General features: G+C 38.9%; 1 protein-coding gene across 1 annotated transcript; it reads right to left on the reverse strand.

Moving 5' to 3' along the window:
- Positions 1-1082: 1082 nt before the first annotated feature.
- Positions 1083-22552, reverse strand: LOC116267425 (1-acyl-sn-glycerol-3-phosphate acyltransferase-like). Its single transcript, XM_031649132.2, has 9 exons — positions 22519-22552; positions 22051-22106; positions 21853-21913; positions 21667-21755; positions 12035-12365; positions 2222-2371; positions 1805-1903; positions 1633-1725; positions 1083-1510 (listed from the first exon to the last, which is right to left on the reverse strand). The coding sequence occupies exons 1-9, from the start codon at positions 22519-22521 to the stop codon at positions 1274-1276; spliced, it is 1119 nt and encodes a 372-aa protein (XP_031504992.1). The 5' UTR covers positions 22522-22552; the 3' UTR covers positions 1083-1273.
- Between the last annotated feature and the right edge of the window lie 1192 nt (positions 22553-23744).

Raw genomic sequence — 23744 nt, forward strand, 5'->3', positions numbered from 1 at the left:
TGCGAGACTATGATCTCATTCTCTAATAGTATTTAACTGTACATGAATACAAAGTAAACCCAGAACATTTCTAACTGTACATGTCTGTATCCTCTGACCTTGCAAACACTATTATTCACCAAAACTTTTGAGCTCCTTTCACGATCAAAACTTCCGGGTATTTTAGTAAACATTAAGGTAGACAAAGTGTGAGTATGATGTACATGCATGCATTTGTAAAACTTTCAGTTTCAGCAGCTTACAACGTCCCAAACTTTGGTGCCTTGGCTTTTAAGACCAGAAGACACGATCGAAAACATAATCCCTATTAACTTTTGTCATCTGATCGGTCAGTTGATTGGAGAAATCAGCGCTGCAGATAAACAGCGCATCACATAGCAAGATATATCGTGCTATATATCATAGCCAATAATTTAAAAGATAATAGAGGAACAACTAAAAGTACTTTTAGCTTAAGGAGCATCTAGGAGCTGCTCCAGATCTTACGGTGATTTGCTTGCTCTACAGCCAAGTGAACTGGCATTTGTTGACGATAATAGCGGGCGTTGTTCTCAGCTAGCTTCTCTTAAACAGAAATTGTGTCTACCTATTGTATCAGATGCAAGACCAGCATATCTTTGAACAGAAACGGATGATTGTCTCAAATTTATAATTCTGGCAGGGTAATTAATTGGTCATACAAGAAGCATACTGCTGACGGGAGGGAACACTGATCCTCCAAATCAGTTGCATGGTTGACGCCCAACTTCATCTCTGAAGAATAACATGATCTGGGAAACCAGCAGAGAGAATATATGGATAAACTTGAGAATGGGAAACCACAAGCTCACGATGTTTGATTTTTATGCTGCATGGTTGACGCCCAACTTCATCTCTGAAGAATAACATGATCTGGAAAACCAGCATAGAGAATATATGGATAAACTTGGGAATGGGAAACCACAAGCTCACGATGTTTGATTTTTATTCTCGATCTCCAAATCGTCTCAGTTGAACCTCTCCACCGTGTACCATCTATACACTTACAATTTAAGGAACTAGAAAATGTAGGCCTATCATCTCGGACTTTGGGATCAACCAAATTACATGCCAGAAAAATGGACATATTATTATTAATAAGAACTTCATGTACATGGGCCGAATGCCAGGCACCTGATAGAACACCCTTTCCGTATAATAGAATTTCCATCAGATCATCCTTCGCTGTACAAATAGAATTACCGTCATATCATCCTTTGCTATACAAATAGAATTTCCGCCATATCATCCTTTCCTATAAAAGAGGCTTTTGAGATTCTGGAAGGTGCTTCTCGTATAAGGCATGTATCATGTCAACGTACTCACTAATCATGTCTTCGCTCCAGTCATCAGTTTTTATCGGAGGAAGGTATCTTACACTTAGAGGAGCAGGTCTAACCCGTAGACTGTTCTTTTTCCATGCAAGATGTGTTCCTGTCAGAATAATGGGGACAACTGGCAACCTTGTTTGCAGAGCCATATGAACAAATCCCTGAGTTAAGCACTACACAAAGTTAGAACCATAAAAACTTTGGCGTCATCACATGGGAAGTGGAAAGGGATGTATAGGAAGAAAGAGATTGAGAGAGTAAATTTTCTGGATGAAGAGAAAACCTTCTTAAATGGAAGCAGCCTCCCTGTTTCTGAACGAGTACCTTCCGGGAAGATTATCAAGGACAGATTATTCTTTACCACAACATGAGCAGCCTGAGTATTTACGGATTCTCAGCCAAACCATAAAAAGTATAATATAAAAAAACCAGAAGGCCAAGGAAAGCGTAAGGACCTTTTTCATTGACTCGATGGCAGAGGCTGGATTCGAGCGGTCAATCCGGAGGTGATTTGCCAACAAATATAACTGTCCGAATAGTGGATACCATATGATCTGTAGGAAGGGAAAAAACTTCGACATCGTATTGCCGGGAAAAAAAAATCATGCATTTTGAACTAACCAAACAGGAGATATACAATACATAGTACTAGGGCAACATTCAAGATCATAGGCAAAAAGCATAGATCAAAGTGAGAATTTTTTAAGATATAATTTAAAATTGAACTATGGTCTCTTAGTATTACAAACGGCAGTTTTCCATTTCACTAAAAATAAAACATGCAAAGAGGCGTAACTTAATGGAGCAGCTCATAAAATTGCTCACCCAAGTGCAAAGATTTACAATGACCATTACAAATAGTTCAGGTTTACCTCTTTCTTTGCAATCCCCACAGTGCCCTTTGGAGTGAGCCACATCACAAGGAATATGTCAAGAGGAGACGCATGATTACTTATATAAATAGCTTTTGTCTTTGAGTATTCAGCACCTTCTATTGTTATAGGATTCCCCAAAATCCGCATCTGTTACACAAAACTAAAGCACATAAAGATGAAAAAAGGCAACATAAAGATAAACTCGAAGTGACAACATACAAAGGTTCAAGAGACACAGCCACCCAGTCTTTTGGTGGCAGTAACTTCCACAAATTAGGAGGCTGGGCCAGCCCATGTAGCAGTATCCTCAGTGGTAGTTGTACATATTCATGTTTGGCCTCAGGGTAAGATGTAAACATATCAAGCACTGATGCTTGTAGTTTAAACTTGAAACCTAAACATGAAACTTTCATTGTCTATAACACAAAACTAGCTTACCAAACTCTGCTGCAAAAGTAGACATTTTTACCACATTTTCAAATTAAGGACAGCACAAGTGAATGTATGAGTAGCATGAAAGATGAGTCTAGATCACTACTGACTAGCATCTCCAAATAGAAAACGATATTAAGAAACGGAGAGACTTGTACTACATGAATCAGATTTTCACAAAAAAAAAATCTGCAAGATAGATCAGGTTCTTAGATCACAATTAAATGAGACAAAGCCAAATAACACAGCCAGAACATGAGACGAACCCCAAAAAATTGCTGAAAAGGATGAAATATACCAGCTTGTTATGCCAACAGAACAGATGTAAGCCAATGCAATCAACTCTATTAGAACACTAAGAGGACCAAAGGAACTATATTTTCAATAAACAAAGTCATGACTTAATGCCATGAACAAATGAATCAAGGTAAGAAATTTCCACAAAATAACAATCATAGAGACAATAATGTTACGTTTCTTATTAAATTTAGTAGCAACTAGCAAGATGATTATTTTTGTACATATTATTTTGAAGGAAAATTGCAGAGAAAAGCAGTGCCCCATATGTCTCAGCGTACGCTAGTGAACCAATGTCAAATATGCATTCACCATGTCACAAATGTATGACCCAAAACTTACTATTGTCTCACATTTGGAGCATCCTTTATCATGGAAAACTAGAGGAACAAAATCAGGTTGGATGCCACTGCAAAAGAGAACATGTCAAGCTGATTTCACATAGTCCATGAAAATGGACATTCTTCAGAGCAAGTACCAAAAATTGTTGACCACCTTAATAGGAAAAAGTGCAACTCTAGGGAACAAAAAAGTAAGATTGTGAAAATCCATGGTGCATGTAAAAAATAGTCATGTATGTAAGAACTCGTTTGCTTCCACATCAGGGTTGGGTTTTTAGTTTGATGGATCCCAACTCGCCCCCTAGCAGCTTCTGTTCTAGACTCAATAAACAATCAGGACAAGCAATGAATTAGCCAGCCCTCTTATAAACCCTTGAAAAATGTTCACAAGCTTCAATATGAGATGAAACTTTCATGGTGGAGCATTATAATGTCAGACAAAAACCAATCTAATGGCTTTTTGCAGATCTTGTCCACAAATGCCATCAAGATACCTTTGGTGCAAGCAAGGTAGTCCCTGAGTCTTGCTCCTGTACACATCTTACAGAAGCTACCTTTTTTATATAAAAAAAAAATGACAGAGCTTGGGATTTAGAAGATTAACAAAAACTTCCAAGGCATAACAATGTAAAAGAACAAAAATAAAGCTACACAAGAACACATAATTGCCATGGAACTGAGCACAATTCAGTTTGTTCCAAGACACAGACTGCTCCTTCAATGATTCAGAAGCCCTTGTCTATCAGATAATCCCTCCTATCTTCAGCTGCATCACATGGCTATGGATACAAAGACATGAAAGGGGATGCACTAGCTGCAAAAGAAGAGTTGTACAACATTAGGACATGGGATGTGACCGGTTGCACACACGTTTTCTCAGTCCTACTTCACAGCCCATAAAGTTCATGAATTAATGAAGGCACATCGCGATGATAATGCTACCAATTATTGGACATTCTGCATTATCACCACCTCCTAATTAATCTCTGCTTAAGAGCTTATGTAGAAGCCATGTTGGACTAAATCCTTTAATACAATTATTTTCAATAAGGACCATGGCATGATTGAAGTGTATGATGTAAAGACATGCGATCAACTAGATGGTCTTGAGCAGCAACTTTAGTCAATTCTACAGATTTACCCTCCACATCAATACCCATCAGTCAGTGAACAATCTGCCGTGCTGCATTAATCATCTGGAGAAGTAGATAAATAAGAAATACTTCTGATGTGAGCTGGAACCAATCTATGAATCAAGTACAATACTATGAATGCCATTTTTTAAAGCAATGGCAGTCTTAAGACTAAATAATCCATGCGTCTAATCCACCTTTTCTGTCAATGAACATAGCTAGATGAAGGTTATCTATTCCTTGGAAAGCATCTCACTAAAAGAAACTTATTGAATTCATTCTTGTAACCCTTAACCACCTTTGTTTCTGTAGAAACACGAACCACAGAGAGAGAGAGTGGAGAACAAACACACAATCTACGTGGAAAACCTCAGAGAGAGGTGAAAAACCACGGGGAGGCTCTGACCTAGGGGCACACCGCAACCCTAGGAGAGAGAAAATAATATTTCACTTAATTCAACACTAAACACAAGTGACAATATAAAGAGGGAGAGAGGAGAAGCTGCCTAGGGTACCGAGCCCGCCTCGGTACCCGTGCCCCATAGAACCGGGTCCAGATATGGACCCGGTTCCCATAACAACATATTCTAACACTCCCCCTCAAGCTTGGCATACATGTCAAACATGCCAAGCTTGCTAACATTCTTTTCAAATGAAGAAGTACAAAGCCCTTTAGTTAGGACGTCTGCAACTTGATCTTCAGACTTCATATATGGCAGAATCAGCTCCTTTGAGTCAATGCGTTCCCGGATAAAATGACGGTCAATCTCCACATGTTTGGTCCTGTCATGTAGAACTGGATTATTGGCAAGATTAATCGCAGACTTGTTGTCACAGTACATCTTCATTTTATCTCCCAGTTCCACACCAATATCAGTCAAAAGAATCTTCAGCCACAGCATCTCTGTAACCCCCATTGCAACAGCCCTGTACTCAGCTTCAGCACTAGATCTCGAACATACTTCTTGCCTCTTACTTCTCCAAACAACTAGGTTACCTCCAAGAAAGATACAATACCCTGTAGTAGACCTCCTTGTGTCAGTACACCCTGCCCAATCTGCATCTGAGTAGCCCTCAATAGTAAGTTTGTCTTGTCGAGTATACAGCAGCCCTTTTCCTGGGTCATTCTTTAGATACCCCAACACTCGTTCTGCACTCTTCCAATGACAATCCGTGGGAGCATGCATAAATTGACTTAGCACATTTACCGCATACGTGATATCAGGGCGAGTTAGAGTAAGATAGATAAGCTTACCGACTAGCCTCTGATATCGCCCTTTTCCTTCCTCATCCAGAGTGGTGCCCGTCTTGATACTCATCTTAGTTCCCGACTCCATAGGAGTAAGATAGGGCCTACAACCAAGTTTACCTGTCTCCTTTAGTAAGTCAAGAGTGTACTTCCTTTGATTCATAACCAGCCCTGTCTCTGATCGAGCAATTTCTATCCCCAAAAAGTATCTCAGCTTACCCAGATCCTTGAGGTCGAATTCTTTAGCTAATCTCTCTTTCATCTTTCTGTTTTCTTCTTCATCACTGCCCGTGACAATCATATCATCAACGTAGATAAGGAGAAGACTCACCAGACCATCTCTCTGCTTTATGAATAGGGTATGATCTCCATTTCCTTGCTTGTACCCAGTGGACTTCATAACGATCCTTAGTCTCTCAAACCAAGCTCTAGGCGACTGCTTCAAGCCATACAAAGCTTTCTTGAGGTGACAACATTTTCCCTCTTGAACATACCCGGGAGGCATGCTCATATAGACTTCTTCCTCCAGATGGCCGTTCAAGAACGCATTTTTAACATCAAGCTGGTCCATGCGCCACTTCTTGTGCACAGCAAGAGCAAGAATAACCCTCACAGTCTTCAACTTTGCAACAGGGGCAAAGGTCTCAAGATAGTCGATCCCATACTTCTGGCTGAACCCCTTTGCAACCAGACGAGCTTTATATCGATCTACAGTGCCATCAGGTTTGTACTTCACGTTGTAAACCCACTTAGAGCCAACTAAGTGTGTCCCTTTAGGGATATCAACAACTTCCCATGTTTTGTTCTTAGCTAACGCACCCATCTCCTCCGTCATAGCATGTAACCACTTGGGATCATCCTTAGCATCATCCACCGACCTGGGAATAACAACTTTGGATAAGGTTGTGATAAAACATTTGTAATTTGTACTGAGCTTAGCATAAGAAACAAATCTCTGAATAGGGTGAGAAGTACATGACCTGGTGCCTTTGCGCAAAGCAATAGGGAGCTCTTCATTCGATGGACTTGGGTCATCCGGGGAGATCACAAGATTGGGATTGGTTCTATCCTCATCACCAACATCTTCCACAGTAGCTTTCTCCTTTCTGACATAAACCTTGCCAAACAAGTGATCCCGGGCAACAGTGGGCTGAGCATCCACCGTGACCCCTTCCATATGACTGCCCTTCTCATTACTGACCGTGACCGTGTCAATCACACTGGGACTAACCTTGTAATCCAAAAACTCCATAAACTGAATCAGCTGATTAGAGGAATACTCTTCCCCTTTGTTCCCAAGACACTCCCCCTGAAGAGGATTCACCGGAAAATACGACTCATGTTCATGAAATGTGACATCCCTCGAAACATATACTTTGGAAGTAGTGGGATCCACACATTTATACCCCTTCTGAGTGGGAGAGTACCCCAAGAAAACTCCTTTAATAGACCGGGGATCAAGTTTTTTGAGAGTAGGGCTATGATTATGCACAAAACAACTGCACCCAAAGACACGAGGAGTAAGAGGCCACGGATTCTGAGTAGGCCACAGGCTAGAATAAGGAGACCGACCATCCAGCACTCTAGTAGGCATACGGTTAATGAGATGTGCACTAGTGAGAAGTGCATCACCCCAATACCGCTTCGGGACATGACGTTGGAACATAATGGCCCGGGTAACATTCAATAGATGACGATTTTTACGTTCAGCTATACCATTCTGAGGAGGGGTATAACTACAAGAGGTTTCATGAACAATACCCTTTCCTTTCAAGAAGTCATCAAGGGATTGGGAGACATATTCTCTTGCATTATCCGTACGGAAAGCTTGAACAGTAGTATGGAATTGAGTCTCAACAAAGGCAACAAAGTTTTTCACAACTGCTGGAACCTCACTACGTTCTCGCAACAAGTACACGAACGTACATCTAGAGTAATCATCAATAAGCGTCAAAAAATAGTGACAACCACCACACGTGGGTACTCCAGAAGGACCCCAAACATCGGAATGAACTAAGGCAAACGGATGAGTGGATTTATTCAAAGAAATAGGGTATGAAGCCCTGACATGTTTAGCCAATTGACACACTTCACAAGCGAAGGAGTCAATGGAGACAGAAGCAAACAAATGAGGAAACAACTTCTTTATTAACTGGAAGGGGAGATGTCCAAGACGCTCGTGCCATCGCAGAACAGTAGATCTATCATTCACACCAGACAAGTGACCACTCGTGGCAGAAATCAACGCTGAAGCAACTTGTACCGGCAGCCTGTAGAGCCCATCAGTAACCGAACCAATCCCAATCTTCTTCCCCGTCACCAAGTCCTGCAGGGAACAATGATCAGCAGAGAAAATTAGATTACAGTTTAATTCTTTAGTAATACTGCTGACAGAGAGTAAGTTCACAGGAATATTTGGAACATGCAGGGCATTGTGGAGATGGTATTTGTTCAGCAGGGACAAGCTCCCTTTCCCAGCCACAGAGATAGAAGACCCATCTGCCATAGACACGCGTTGCTTGCCAGAGGAAAGTTGATATTCTTGAAAGAGTTTAGAGTCCCCTGTCATGTGGTGAGTGGCTCCACTATCAACAATCCAATCACCAAGAGAAGGGTTACCTTGATCAGTCGAGGCAACGAGGGCTTGGGCTAGCTGAGCCCCTTCAGACGTGGAGGACTCCTCAGGGGTAGTAGATAGACGGCTAATGTACGCCTGTAGCTCCTTGAGTTGAGCAGGAGACAACTTGGACTTTGCACCACTAGAAGAATTGCTCTGACTGGAATCAGACACAGTAGGGCTACGCTTGCCAGAGGGAGGACGACCTCTGACCAGTCTCTTCTCGGGATGAAGATCCCAACAGAAATCCACTGAATGCCCCAACTTGTGGCAATGAGTGCAATGTCGGGCAGGACGCTGCCCAGTCCCTGAGGCACGGCTGACAAAGGCAGAAGGGCCATGACCGGTGTCAAGATGCATCACCTGGCGACGTTGTTCTTCAGACTCAACACGAGCATATACTTCCTCTATCCCCGGAATCTCATCACCATTAAGAATCTGGCTACGAATAGACTCAAATTCATCCCGCAGGCCTCCCAAAAACAGAAACGTACGGTCCATCCATTCCTTTTCCCAGTAGAGGGAATGATCTGAACCGCACGTCCACTCATCAGTCACATGATAATCTAGCTCCTCCCATTTGGTCTTCAGGGCAGCATAGAAGGCAGCAACAGACAAATCACCCTGTGTCAGAGAGTAAATACTGCGTTTAATCTGATAGGTACGCAGATGTCTCTTCTTGCGACCATACATCTTTGCAAGCACAGTCCACATATCAAAAGAGGTCGGCTTCCGCAGAATGAGGGGCTGGATATCGGATGACACGGAGCTGATAATCCACACCTTCACTTGGCTGTCCTCCAACGCCCACGTTGCCCATTGAGGATCAGATTTGATGGGCGCAGGTTTGTCGCCAGTGATGTAAGAGAGACGCCCACGGCTAGTAATCCCAATCTCGAGAGCGGCAGACCAAGATAGGTAATTGTCCTTGGTCAGACGGATGGAGGTGACCTGGAGCGGCACGTTCTCAGTCTTGGAGGCGCTGCCCGTGTCAAGAACGGCATCTTTTTGAGTCCCCATCGCTTCTGCCATCACAAACAAGACACAGCAACAAGAGGCACAGCAGCGGGAATGAGGCAACGGCGACGGGAAGGAGGCAGCGGCAACGGAAAGCAGGCGACGGCGCAACACAGAGGCCACCCACGGTGGCAGAAACAAAGAACGGGCCGAACGGAGGACCGCGGAGGCGCAACAGAGGACGGCGGAACAGAGGACGGCGGCGGCGGAACAAAAGGACGGCGGCGGCAGAGCAGGGCGACGTCACAAGTGCAGCAGCGGCGCCGGAACAGAGGACGGCGGCGGCGGAACAAAGGACAGCGGCGGCAGAGCAGGGCGACGTCAAACGGGCAGCAGCGGCGCCGGAACTTCAACGGCGTCGGGCGACGAAAAAACTTGACGATCCTCGGAGAAAACGCTTCTCCAACTCCGCTGGCTCTGATACCATGTAGAAACACGAACCACAGAGAGAGAGAGTGGAGAACAAACACACAATCTACGTGGAAAACCTCAGAGAGAGGTGAAAAACCACGGGGAGGCTCTGACCTAGGGGCACACCGCAACCCTAGGAGAGAGAAAATAATATTTCACTTAATTCAACACTAAACACAAGTGACAATATAAAGAGGGAGAGAGGAGAAGCTGCCTAGGGTACCGAGCCCGCCTCGGTACCCATGCCCCATAGAACCGGGTCCAGATATGGACCCGGTTCCCATAACAACATATTCTAACAGTTTCCATAAAAGAAGTAGCTCTCCATGAGAGACATAATTTCCAACAAAACTCAGTAAAAATTTGCATTAGCTCCTTTCTTTTGTGAGGATGTTCAAGAGGTATAGCTATTAAAGGCATACATGCTATTATATGTTTAATCATAATCAATCAGCCAATCAACCATCAGATGACCTTTTTACATAGTCCTTTATGTAAATATAAGCCACAGCAACCAATTTGACTTTCATTATCTTTTTTTCCTTTTTCACCTGAACTAGCAACTACAAATTTATGTTCTTTATCTTTAGATTGAAAAACCCACTAGAAACCAAAGGATGATTTCCACAAGAATCCATATTCTTCACACTTAAAATATTTGTACGCCGTTATTTTGAAAATAACAAGCATCAGAATTCTTCGTATAAAATGCCTTTAAGAAACAATTGAACTATTTTAGTGTAACACCCCAGAAGTTTAGTCTCGTATTGAAGATTGTGAGGAATCTTCAAGAGCTTATAAAGGGAGGCCATTAATGAGATGATTGCCCTGGTTCCTAACCTTTTCAGGGTTGGAACCGAAAATGCTAGGGGGCGGGTTGGGATCCGTCGAACCAGGAGCCCGAGCCCGAGAGTGGGTCGGGTTGTTACAGTGGTATCAGAGCAAGGTTCAACACTCAGACCTGGGGTCCCACACGCGCGGACGCGTGTGCCTTAAGGGGGGTGGATTGTAACACCCCAGAAGTTTAATCCCGTATTGAAGATTGTGAGGAATCTTCAAGAGCTTATAAAGGGAGGCCATTAATGAGATGATTGTCCTGGTTCCTAGCCTTTTCAGGGTTGGAACCGAAAATGTTAGAGGGCGGGTTGGGATCTGTCGAACCAGAAGCCCGAGCCCGGGAGTGAGTCGGGTTGTTACATTTAGTGATGGTGAGAACATTGAACCTTTCAATCCTTTTCAAAATTAAACAGCAGAGGTGGAGTCATGATGGTGGATCCCTTCCAAGGAACAGACTAGGGTTTAGATATTTCATTCTTACCACATTTTTAAAAACTATAATTTCTAGCTTGGCATTGTAACAACTCAGCCCACTTCCAAACAGGCTCCGGCTATTAGTTGGTGGAGGATACCTATCCAGAAGTTTTCGCAACTCAATCTGTATGATGGAATCATCAAAGATTTGATCTTTTCAAACTCTATCTGTAACTCACTAGAGACTTGGGAAATAAAGAGAAGATGCATACGAACGAGATATCCAGCAACAAGAAGAAGAAAATGGCAGATCTCAACCAATCCCTTAGCAGCTTCAGTTCAACCTTAATGAGACTAATAAGCAGAACAATTCACTTAGCTGGCCCTCTTATAAGTCCCCTATGACTTCTCCATTCTTAGATACAGGACTAAATTTTCGATAGGCTGTTATAACTTATAAGCATACAGGTCTCTTTCCTACTAATATTTTTTCATCAAGACACTCAACACAACCTATGCAACCCATGTTGAAGCAATAGAGCGGCAGATAAAAATTGCATGTTTCCTTGACCTCATCTTCTTTGTACTGTTATTCTCTTTTAGACATTATATTCAAATTTTATTAATTGCACACCAAGATGTTGGTTGTTGATTTAGCATTTCTACTAATTTATCATGAGCATTCTCCAATTCAGATTTCTCAATTATTCATTTCATAAATTAAAATTATTTAAGAATTTGCACTTATGATGATAGCTAAGCTTGTTACTTTACATTAAGAATCTCACACACTCAATTGGGACAAATCACATTTCCACAAATGCACATAGGCATGCACATATGATGTTCAATATCCTTGTGACCAGATACATTGCATCAGGCAAATGCATGTGCAGATAGAGAACCAATTGGACACCTACACTTACTAGGCACACATGAACCTGCTATGGGCATGTACATGGTGATAAATTGTTCATCTGTTTAAGATGTATAAGATAAGAAAATTAAAGGCAGTGAGAATAAACAGAACTAGCAGACGTACACTCAACAAAAGGAACATACCAATAGCCACCCAGTTATATGGCCATACACATTTCCTTGCTTGATCCTTTCGCATGGCCAGGGTAGAAGAATGAACATTATTAGGCCCCATATGAAAGTTGTACACATCATTGTCATAAAACAAGTGATAATTCTAATGTAAGAAGCTAAGGAAGCACTCCAACTATTGTCATCAGTGTAATCTTTCCAGCTGAATCCATATTGCATTCCTCTATTTGATGACCTTTTTGCATTCTGAACATTAGAATCAGTCCATGACTGAAAGTAATTGTCAAATCTCCTGTTTCTTACATACGAACTCGCTGCAGGACTCTCCATCAACAAGTATGACCTGTTACCACCTCAAACAACTTACTGCGTTAGTCTATGGAAATATCAAAATTATTTGCTATGTAGTAATATAAAATAAATAAGCATATTCATGAATGTATGTTGTAATTTTTCCAAAAGCAAGATATGTTACAAGAATGACTATATAAGATTTCATTACAAAATGTCATAATCATCATTCATGATACCTCAATCAACGTGAAAGATTAATGTCTCCAAGAAGATCAATAGTGAACACGTGATATGGTCAATAAGACTGTAAATCAGTAACATTCTGTAATATGTCACAACTCGAAAGGATGTAAAGTTACAATGCAAAAATTCTAATATACCACATTGCTCATGCAATTTTGATAAAAATTGAGAACAAATCTGGTTAAATAAGGCGTTATTCACTCAGGAAGGTTTTACCTCGGAATGATCTAGATGAACTAAATGATAATGTAACTTTTAACGATCACCAAATGATTACACAGCAAGGAATAGACACCAAGGCCAAATAGAAGAAAAAAAATCCTTTGTTCAATCAATAGAAAATGTTGTTTATAACAGCCTACTTTGTACATGAAATAGTAGTGTATGTATACACACAAAGTAAAGAAGAGGCTAGTAAGGACTAGCTATTGAGAGCTGGTGGAACTAGCCAACGGCTAGAACAAAAAATAAAAAAATACAAACTAAAAACTACAAAAAAACCTATACAGAAGCATACATATTAATACATATATTAAACCCTATAATCGCATAGACATTATATATACATGAATATAGATAATATATGCACACACATATACCTTCTTTCTTAACACCCCCCCCCTCAAATTTATGGTCTATGTCACATAGGTGCGGGGTGCGGGTGCGGGTGCCGAAGCGCACATCTCAAAAAATTTGGGTGCGGCGGTGCGGCGAAGGTATTTATTATTATTCTTATTATTAATTTATTATTATACTAGATGAAGAACCTAAAGCAGGAGAATTTGAAACAACTTCTTTTCCCTTCCTTATGTCTGCCATCTTTCTTCAAAATGAAAATTTGAGCCATCTTTCTTCAAAATGAAAAATTTCAAATATAACAAATTTAATGGGTCAGTTGCACAAATTTAGTTCAACTTTAAGAATAGATAGTCTGCATAGTTCCCTTTCAATCATAAATGGACAAATGCACATGCACTTGAATAACACAAGTACACAACCTGACTCACGGTCAAACAAAATAATAACAATCTAAGAGCGGCACTGTGGGCCTATAATAACAAAAATAATAACAACAATAGAAATGAACAAGACAGTAAAGGTATCACTTTGAATTCCCCATTTCAGCTTATAATACTAAATTTCCAGCATAGTGTCATAATGACATCGAGCAATTCAAAGAAACAGCAGAGACTCTACTGCAGCTATCCACAATAAGGGAATAAATATTCACTTCATCAATATAAAACAAAAGTAATAAGAAACATCATTAAAACTTGACGAGGCTATGCTGCCTGCAGCAGAGTGAGAGAGAGAGCTTACTTCTACTGTTAAAAACAGACGAGGCAGACTTAAACTAAAGTCTAGATATGCAATAGAAACTAAGATGTTGATTGTACAAGGACATAGCATAACTGCCACAAGAAATCGCATCACAGACACTTAAATGCTTAACAAGAAATAGAGGAAACATGAAAATCATACAAAAACAGCAGAGACGCCGGACGAAGATGATGCAGCTTCGGTCGTGAATCGTGAGTGAAGAACAGAAGAAAAAGTGGAAAGGTGTGAGAGGATGCCACCGAACGGAGAGGATGCTGCCGGTGGAGGACACGATCGATTGTCGATGGAGAGAGAGCAGCGGGATGGGGCGAAAGGCACGATCTCGTGCCCTAAATCAATTTTGTTAAGAATAAAAATAAAAAAAACCCAAAACATGGACCAAAATAGACATGGTGTTGTTTGACCGCACCTAGGTGTCCAAAATTGACCATTTTAGTCGAGTGCGGCTGACCGCACCTGACTCACCTTAGACTTGGTTGGGTGCGAATCTGGGTCGACGCGGGTGCGGGTCCAAAAATGGCGCACCCTTGTGACATTTTTTACGGTGCTATCACCAAAAGTTTTTCTAGAAGAAAATTAAATATAGGTGAACATAGGGGTTTAGTGAAGAAATCGGTCGGCTAGAATGCAAAAGAAACATATGGAAGCTTAATAGTTTTCTTAAAAATTCTTCACAAACATAATGGCAGTCCACCTTTATATGTTTGGTTTGTTCATGAAATGTATAGTTCCTAGCAATGTAGATAGAACTTTTGTTGTCGCAGCACAATCCACTATTCTTCTTCCCATATCAAGGAGCATTTAATGGAGTCAAACAATTTCCATGATTTTAAAGGCTATGGCACCATAATCAGCTTCGGTAGAAGAAAGAGAAACTTTCTGTTGCTTCTTGCACTTCCATCAGATGTGATTCTCCTAAAAAAGTGCAAAATCTAGTGGTTGAATGTCTATCATTTGGATCTCCTCCCAATCAGCATTAGTATAAGCAATCAAATGGAGAGAAAAAAAAGAAGCCATAAATACTCCCTTATTTAGTGTCCCTTTGATGTATCTGTGACACGAAAAAACAGCTCTCATATGAACGGTTGATGGAGCATGTTGAAATTGACTTACTGTATAAACCATATGAGTGATATGAAGACAGGTGAGGCTGGGATACATTAATGGTATCGCAAGCTATCAAGAGGAACTCCATCATCAATCTTCATTTTGCTTGTTAGTACTTCAAGGGTTTCATGATTTTATCATCTGTTATGCCTGATTTAGCAATAATTTCTGTAGCAAACCTATTTTTTGGTAAAAAAAAAAAGTCTCTAGTGGAATACACAACCTCAATTTCAAGAAAGTACATTAAAAAACTTAAATCTTTCATTTTAAAAGTCTTTTGCAACAAACTCTTACATTCTTTAATTCCTTCTTTGTCATTACTTGCAATGATAATGGATGACATATAATAAGAGAATTATGATACCAACAGCAATATCTTTAACAAACAAGACAGTGTCAATCAAACATGAATGAGAACCAAATTAGAGACAACAGAGTTAAACTGATCGAACCAAGTGAGCTTGTTTAAGGACATATAAAGCTTTGTTAAGTCTTAAAACTTTTCATTGTGGAAGTGGTAAACCTGATGGTGCATCCATATAAACTTTTTCCATAAGAACTTCATTTAAGAAGACATTTTTAACATCCATTTGATAGGTGTTCAACTTTTTAATAGATGTCAATGCAATAAGAGACTTAAGAGTAGTCGTTATAGCTCTCAATACAAAAAGTCTTTGTAGGAGTCATCATAGATAATTTTCTAATCTTCGAATGATCTAATCTTTGATGCCAAATATTGATGTCAACATTTTTTACAAGATTACAAAAAAAAACTTTGGGAATACATAAATTGTTCATGTAGTAAAGATCTCCCTTTCTAATACATTTCTCAATCAATGCCCCGATTTGGTGATCTTGCACCAAACATTTACTTCATGAGAAAACTACATCAAAAACAAGATCTGAAATTTGAAAGACAAAAAGTAAACTAAGATTATGTTTGAAAACATAACTAACTTTTGGTATGTATAATTTCTATTTTTTCCCACATTCTTTTTCAAAATTTCAAGAACCTACATTCAAAGATGTTCCAGACTTCTAGTGGCGGTAAATATGTTTGATTCCCTTTTTGTTCGTTCAAACTTAGTCAGAAAGGATATATTTGGTGTCACATGAAATGAAGCACTAGAATCTAAAAGCTCAAAAATTTGATTGATTTATCATAAGTTGAAGAGCCGTCATAATTTTATTCAATGTCGAGGAAATGGACGCAAGATCGCATCCTTCATTTTGAACATTTCCAACCTTTCCAATAACTTGATCAAATCGTCTAGAATTGCTTTGCCCACCTTAAGTATATGCTGCTCCTCCTCCGTGAAAAGTTCGTCGATAATTTTGTGGTTTTCCTTCATTATTGTTTCCCTTAAGTTTTAGGCAATGAGGTCTTAGGTGACCCGGTTCATGACAAAAATGGCAAGTAACCTGATATTTCTCTTAATTTTTCAAATGAAGGGGTCTATAAATTCTAATATTGTTTTTGGGTCTTGAAGCGACTAGAACTTTTTTTTTTCTTGTTTAGAGATGAGAGCACTATCCATTTCTTTAGATAAATGCATTCTAGCCTCTTCTCCACTCAATTTGGTAAGAAGTTCCTGAATAAGTGGAAGAGAGGCTAAGGATAATGGAGTCTATCATATTTGTTCAAATTTGAATCTTAGCCCCTAAAGAAATTGAAAGAATCTAAATTCATCAACTTCATCTTTTCTAATTTCATGACATTTGAAATTCATTCCTAGTTTAGGGCTGAGTTGATCTACCTCATTCCAAACACTAAAGGTTTTCATAAAATAATCTCTTCCACTTTTATCCTTGTTTGATATTTTGGCTTTTTGAATCAATAGATATTCTTGGGTCTTATCCTTGTGAGTAAACATACCTTTGAGATATTTTCATACGTCACTTTCCCTCTCATAATACATGAAATTTTAGGCAATCCTTAATTCAATGCTTCCGTAAATCCATTTTTTAATCCTTGAGTTGGCCTCCCAATCATCTAGTTGTTTGTAATATTCATTCATAGAAATTTGTCTTTCTACTCTATCTAATTCTATCTCAACCTTATTTTATACTTTAGTTAATTTGAGAGAAGGAAGAATAGTCATACCTCTTACGAAGCCCCATAAATATTTTCCTTCAACTTGCATCTCCAAACATTTATCCCATAACATATAATTAGATCCATCAAGTTTATATGGAGCAATATAGCTTTCTCTTTCGATCGAAATATCGGAATCTTCCATAAAGTCAACCTCCAATTTTTCAAGCTTCAAGATTGTTACAAAGCACTAAATAATTCGTTGTTTATGCCACAGGTGTTTCATCGAATAGTTGGTGAATATGATAGATGACGATCAGAAGACTTTCTTAAGAACTAAAGAAATCAGTTTCCCGATCAACTTAGAAATTGAGACAAGATTATGTTGAAATCAGATGTATAATTGGTGTGCAGCAGTAAAACCATCGAATGCTTGGTGTGCAGCAGTAAAAACTGGTTATATTTATCAAGACAGTTGAGTATTTTAGTGCTGTTTAGAATGTATGTCCCTTCTCACAGAGGTGCAGCTGAGAGGCATTGAAGAATACTTAGCTCAGTAGTAGAAAGTCTCTCAGCAGGGTCCGCCAGATGAGAAGGTCAGCAATGAACAGATAGAGGTCTGATGGCTTGAATCAGAAATAAACACAGCAACTATCCAGCTTTAGGAATCTTACAAAGAATCAGCCCAACCTGCCTCTGATACCATGAGAATGTGACTTTAACAGTCACCAAATGATTACGCAGCAAGCAACAGGCACCAAGGCCAAAAGGAAAAAAAAAAAATCCTTTATTCAGTCACTAGAAAATGTTGTTTATAACAGCTTACTTTGTACATGGAATAGTGGAGTATTTTTACACAAAGAGTAAAGAAGAGGCTAGTAAGGACTAGCTGTTGGAACTAGCCAATGGCTAGAACAAAAAATAAAAACCAAAACTACAAAAAAACCTATATACAAGTATACATATTAATACATATATTAGCCTATAGTCACATACGCATCATACATACATACATGAATATAGATAAATATATGCACACAATGACTATAAGATTTCACTACAAAATGTCAAAACCATCATTCATGATACCTCAATCAACGTGAAAGATTAATGTGTCCAAGTTAAATTCAAGATCAATAGTGAACATATGATATGGTCAATAAGACTGTAAATCTGTAACATTCTGTAATATGTCACAACTCGAAAGGATGTAAAGTTACAATGCAAAAATTCTAATATACCACATTGCTCATGCAATTTTGATAAAAATTAAGAACAAATCTAGACAAATAAGGCGTTATTCACTCAGGAAGGTTTTACCTCTGAAGGATCTAGATGAACTAAAGTCCATAAGAATCGCCAAAACAATTGAGAAATTCTGTTTCAAGAGAAACTTTCTCTTAACAAAATTAAGGAGCTGTTTCTGTATACTAAACCACTACAGAAATATCTTTTCTTCTCCTACCATTACATGGAATATTTCTAGTATAACTAAAATTTGAAAGAACCTCCTCCAAGAAAAAAGAACATCTCCAGTAAACTCTCAACAAACATCAGAATAGTTACATACATATCCATGTAATAACAATAGAAGTTATACATAACCTCCACATTTAGTCAAATAATCCAAACTTAAAGATATCATGTATTTGCACTTGTTGTCATTTGAATGAAGCCTGAAGAAAAAAAAAATCTAATGCAGAAGGGAAAAGAAGGTGAACCTAATGGTATATGCACAACTAAGCTCTGGATAAAAATTCCATTTGTGCATGTCTGTCTTTTTATTATTTCACATCACATAAAGCAAACCAGAGGCTGGAGGACTCGACGCAGGCTCTCACTTAAAGAAGACAAATTATTAATGTCTCTCATGTTAGGAAAAAAAAAAATTGGAAATAAGGAAAGAGAAAAATAAGGCAGCCCATGGTATGAGTAGTTTAACATTGTGGTCAGGTGAACCTCATGCCACTAGTGCTACATGTACGTATGACTAAGTCCATGAATTTGGTTGTTCCCTTGCAATAATGAAGATCAAAGCATCATTATGCATCTAGAGTTCCACATTTTAGTTCTAGCATGCTTTTGCTCTACAACACTAACAAGAGAAAAACAACATATGATTTTCCACATGCTTCTTCTAAAAAATTATGCATGTTTAATGTCAAGAAAATGCATAATCACTTGTTCTATACAAATAGTCTAGCCATGCAGGATGTGATACTTGCTTAACTCCTGCATATATTAGCCAGTGTGTTCCTCTGTCATATATAGTGTGTCAGAGACCTCTTCAAAACAAAGATTACTGTTTATATATGAAAATTTTTTGTTGTGAAAAGACAGGTAATTTGAAAAGAATGACTAGCCTCCATTTTAGAAATGTGGAACAAAATATGGGAGATGGGACCTAGTCTGTTGATATGACATTTGGTCGTTCCTGGTACCTTTACCAGGAGTAACCAAGCCAAGGGTTAAAGTTATGCTTGAATATTACTAGATACTCAGACATAAACTAATGTGCCTATATAAATAGATTTGGAAATAGGCCTATTTTATAAAAATATGATGCATTGAGTAGGATCTAGAAAGTGCAGAATTGAAAGATCATAATTGGACACTTAGGATTTTAGAAATAAGCAAGGTATTATTTGAAACTCTTTAATCATAGGATCCATGCATGCACACAATCCTAGACCTACATGATGCATGAATTTTCAAAAGTGAAGACATGCAGACTTAGTTTGAAATCTGGTTTTAAAACACGATTTGACCTGTGTTTTGAAACGAACTGGGGATTAAAATTTTGACCTGTGTTTTGAAACGAACTGGGGATTAAAATGAAAACTGAAGGAAGTTAAGATCTGGACTTGATTGGACACGTGTCTAAGTTTGAACTTATTGAAATCTCACCTAAAAGTGGGTCCAATTTGAAGAATCTAGGGGTTTGGCCATAGGGACTTGGATTTTAAGATCTTGCAAAAAAGAGAAAATGGAGAATTCTAATTAAAACTACTTTTGGTTGAGATTTTGAAATTTTTTTGGAATGGAAACGATCTGCACTAGAGAAAAAAAAAATAGTTCTGACAAAGCAGGTTTTAGATTGCAATTAAAGAAAAGAGATATCAAAGAAAAGATAATTTAAAATCGCAAGTTTGGAAGACTTGAAATATTTGAGAGGAAAAGCATGCCTAAACATGGGATTTTTCAGCTTGGTTTGAAATCATAAGTCTTAATGCATCCTTCTGTATTTGAGAAAATGATGTGTGTTTCCCAAAGAGATCAAGAAGGGATGCTTCATGCCATCCCTCCAAGCAGATGGCACAGATTGAATTCATCTTTCTTGATTTCTTGTAGGGAGGTGCACAATGTATGTTGCAGGTTTAGTGAAAGTGCACACATGCATGATTCTATTATAAACCATATGATGCATGTTATACTTAATAATTAGTATAGAAAGAAATAGCTTTACAAAATACTAAATAGATATTTATATGGAAAACGAATAAAACAGTGCAAACATGCCTAAGTTTGACTGGAAGTGACAAAACTCGAATCAGAGTCCTAAGGTGAAAGAGGGCAAACCAAGAAGTCACTATAGGGTAACATTATAGAAACCGTAACATTATAGAAACCTGAAATTTAAGGTTTTGCAGAAAATAGATTACACTATTTTGGTTAAGAGATACCAAATGTTCTCGGATGTTTACAAAATTTGTGGCACTAGAAAGGCAGAGTTCTCAAGCTTCCAATGGCACCTTATTTGCAGAAAACAAATCCGGGATGGAGGACTACAAGTTCACAAAGTTAAGTTAGAATCTAGGGTTTCATGGAAGATTTCTGCAGAGAACTGCAGAAAACAGTATGTAGAGTGTAAAGACTTAGCTCGACGGGCACCTATAGGCTGTAGGCTTCGGATTTTGATAAAACTTTAGGTGTGAATAGGGAACTCCTAGAGCTTTCCAATGAGATATTATATGTGGAAATCCAATTCCTGTATATAGAACTATGAACTTCTGAAGTTTACCAGATTCCAGAACTGTTTATACCTAGACTTCCTACTACAGAAAACAGGCATCCAAAGGAGGGTGAAATGTGACCTAGGGGCCTTGGAAATTGGCCTGGAGACTCTAGGGACCTAAGAGATGGCTTTTATGGAAATCAAAAATCTATTCTGGTGAGGAAGTCGTAAACTACCAAAGGTTACAATCTGATTACGAGATAGGCTGTTTTACCTGGTTTTTACAATTCTACACGAGTTGAAACATAAACCTAAGGGCTGAACTGCCTCGATGAAGACGGTATGCCTACAAGATAGACTCGAGCATGCAGCTTCAAGATGGAATAAACAACAGTCCTAATATGCAATTGAAGTTCTAATCAAGCACGCATGAACTATTAAAGATGTGCATCAACACGACCGTTTTCATGGTGATCTTTTCCATGGAAAGGAAGAGATTAGTCCATACGAATGTGGCCTTCCAAACACAGTAAGAAACTAATGAACCCGAATATAGTACCAATATAAGTAGTCATGGAGGTCAGTACACTGAAACAATTAAAACAAATCGAAATACAATTAAGGCATAAAATAAATTCGTCATATATTACATACTTCAGAAAGGCTTACCTGGAGAGCTTATTTAGATAGAAACGAAGACTCTTAAAGGAAACACATGGAACATGAGGAAGAACAGAGAAAAATGCTGATAGAACAACCTGGAAAAAGAAGAAAATAAGGGAAATAACGAAGAAGAAAAGAAGCAAAAGAAGATAGGCCTTAGAAGAAACTAAAGGGCTAAAAGTTGACGCCTACCTCGTTTAAGCAAAAAGCAGACCTGCTGCTACTTACGTTTCTTCCAAACTTCTGCTGCAACCTGACAAAAGGATGGAACAAAGGGTATAGGCGGTGATGAGAAACAAAGAATGAGAAGGGAGGAATTGACGAGGAAAAGAGAAAAGGCAGATGAGAGAGAGACTGAATTGAAGAGAGAAGTGTTGAAGGAGATCTAACTGAGGGGAATGCGCTGTCCCTCCTTCTGCTCCTTCGCTTCTTCCAAACTTCTGCTCCTACAAATTCATTAAGTAGAGGTAGTATAGATGATGAAAGCGGAACTTCAGGAATGAAAATCTAATGAAAAAAGCTCACGAAAGTCGTGAGTTCCAAGAGATAGCAAACTGTTTTCCTCGTCAACGCTGTGAAAGAGGAGCATAAAATGATAAGAAAGAAGAGGTCGTGAAAGAGTGGAGAGTTAGAAGAGGAAAACAATAGAAAAGGAAGTAGGTAGACTGAAAGAGAGACGAGGAGAACAAGCTTGCCTCAGAGTCGCACTGCCACGAAAAGAAACGTTCCTCCTTTAAAGGATATTTAATAACAATAGGATAGAATAAAAGAATTGATAAATAGGAAAAGAGCAAGAAGAAGACGCCAGAAATAATCGAGAGAGAGGAGGGAAACGACACAGAAAGTGACTCGGCTTACCATGGCGTGCTCTCCTCAAGATCTGTCAGCTAAGTTGAAAAAAAAAAAAAAAAAAAGTACGTGAAGGAAGGGAATTCGGCTCCTTATTTAAAGGAGTTGCGTTCCTCCCTCTAGATAATTAGGAATTTGAAAAGAAAATAAATTTGAAATTGGATGGTGAGGATTGAATGTAAGTTGAAGTGGAGCAATCTGGTCAGTCTGGTTTTAGGAATTATCAGGGATGGGTGGCGCCGTCTTAAGGGACTTAGCCTGACAATTTGGAAATTTTGGATTTCTTTTGTCAAAACATTCGAGAAAACGAGTGGCTAGAATCTTTTAAAAATGATTCGTATCACCATACAAGATGTCGAGAATCTGGTGAAGAAAAAAGACCCTTTCAATGCAGCAAAACAATTGACTCTAGTAAAAGCCTTTTTACTTCTAGTAAAAGTGCTCACATGAAAAAAATTAGCTGCAGTAACGTCTGACTATCATAGCATGAAATCGACTTTCAGAAAAGGGGTGGTGAGAAAACTAGGTGGCACCATTTCAAGGGTACTTTAGGAATTCCTGGATGTGTGTCACCCAAGAAGGCGACCAGCTAGTGAATTTTAAAGATAGATCCAAAGATTGGACGTCCGAGATGAATTGAATAAGCCATAGGTCTAAATCTGGTTAATTTGGATTTTAAAGGTTTGGGATTGGCTTGATGGAGATTTGGATTATGATTATCAATTAAAAGTGACGCCAACTTAAGAGTCATTTGGAAATTGCAAAGGAATCTGCTGCCTAGCCTAGGTTCCCTAATGAAAAGATAGGAATTGGGGAATTAACGGGTTTGATTACATTTAAATTGACGTGGCAAGATCTGATAAATTTAGATTTGTCACTCAAATCAAACATGATGCCCGTGGTTCAAATCTAGGCTTGGAAAAGTGGGGGCGTCAATAGGCATGAGTGAATTCAACGAACTAGACTTGTTATGATTTGAAGATGAGGACTTGATCCAAAAAGCATTCTAGGTTCCGGATAGGAAATTAAGGATTGGTTTGTAACTTTGGGTGTGAAAGTTATATTGATCTGAGAGTCGGATCTGGGATGAGTGAAAGATAATGATGACGAGTGTGGACTTAGATCAAAATTTATGATCCAAAATAGATGGTGAACTGGATTCTATATATAAATCCAGATTGACAATTTGGATGTATGTTTTGGACTGATATTTGATAGACAGATCCATATCTAGA

The sequence above is a fragment of the Nymphaea colorata genome, chromosome 14, assembly GCF_008831285.2.
Source record: "Nymphaea colorata isolate Beijing-Zhang1983 chromosome 14, ASM883128v2, whole genome shotgun sequence".
Lineage (NCBI taxonomy): Eukaryota > Viridiplantae > Streptophyta > Magnoliopsida > Nymphaeales > Nymphaeaceae > Nymphaea > Nymphaea colorata.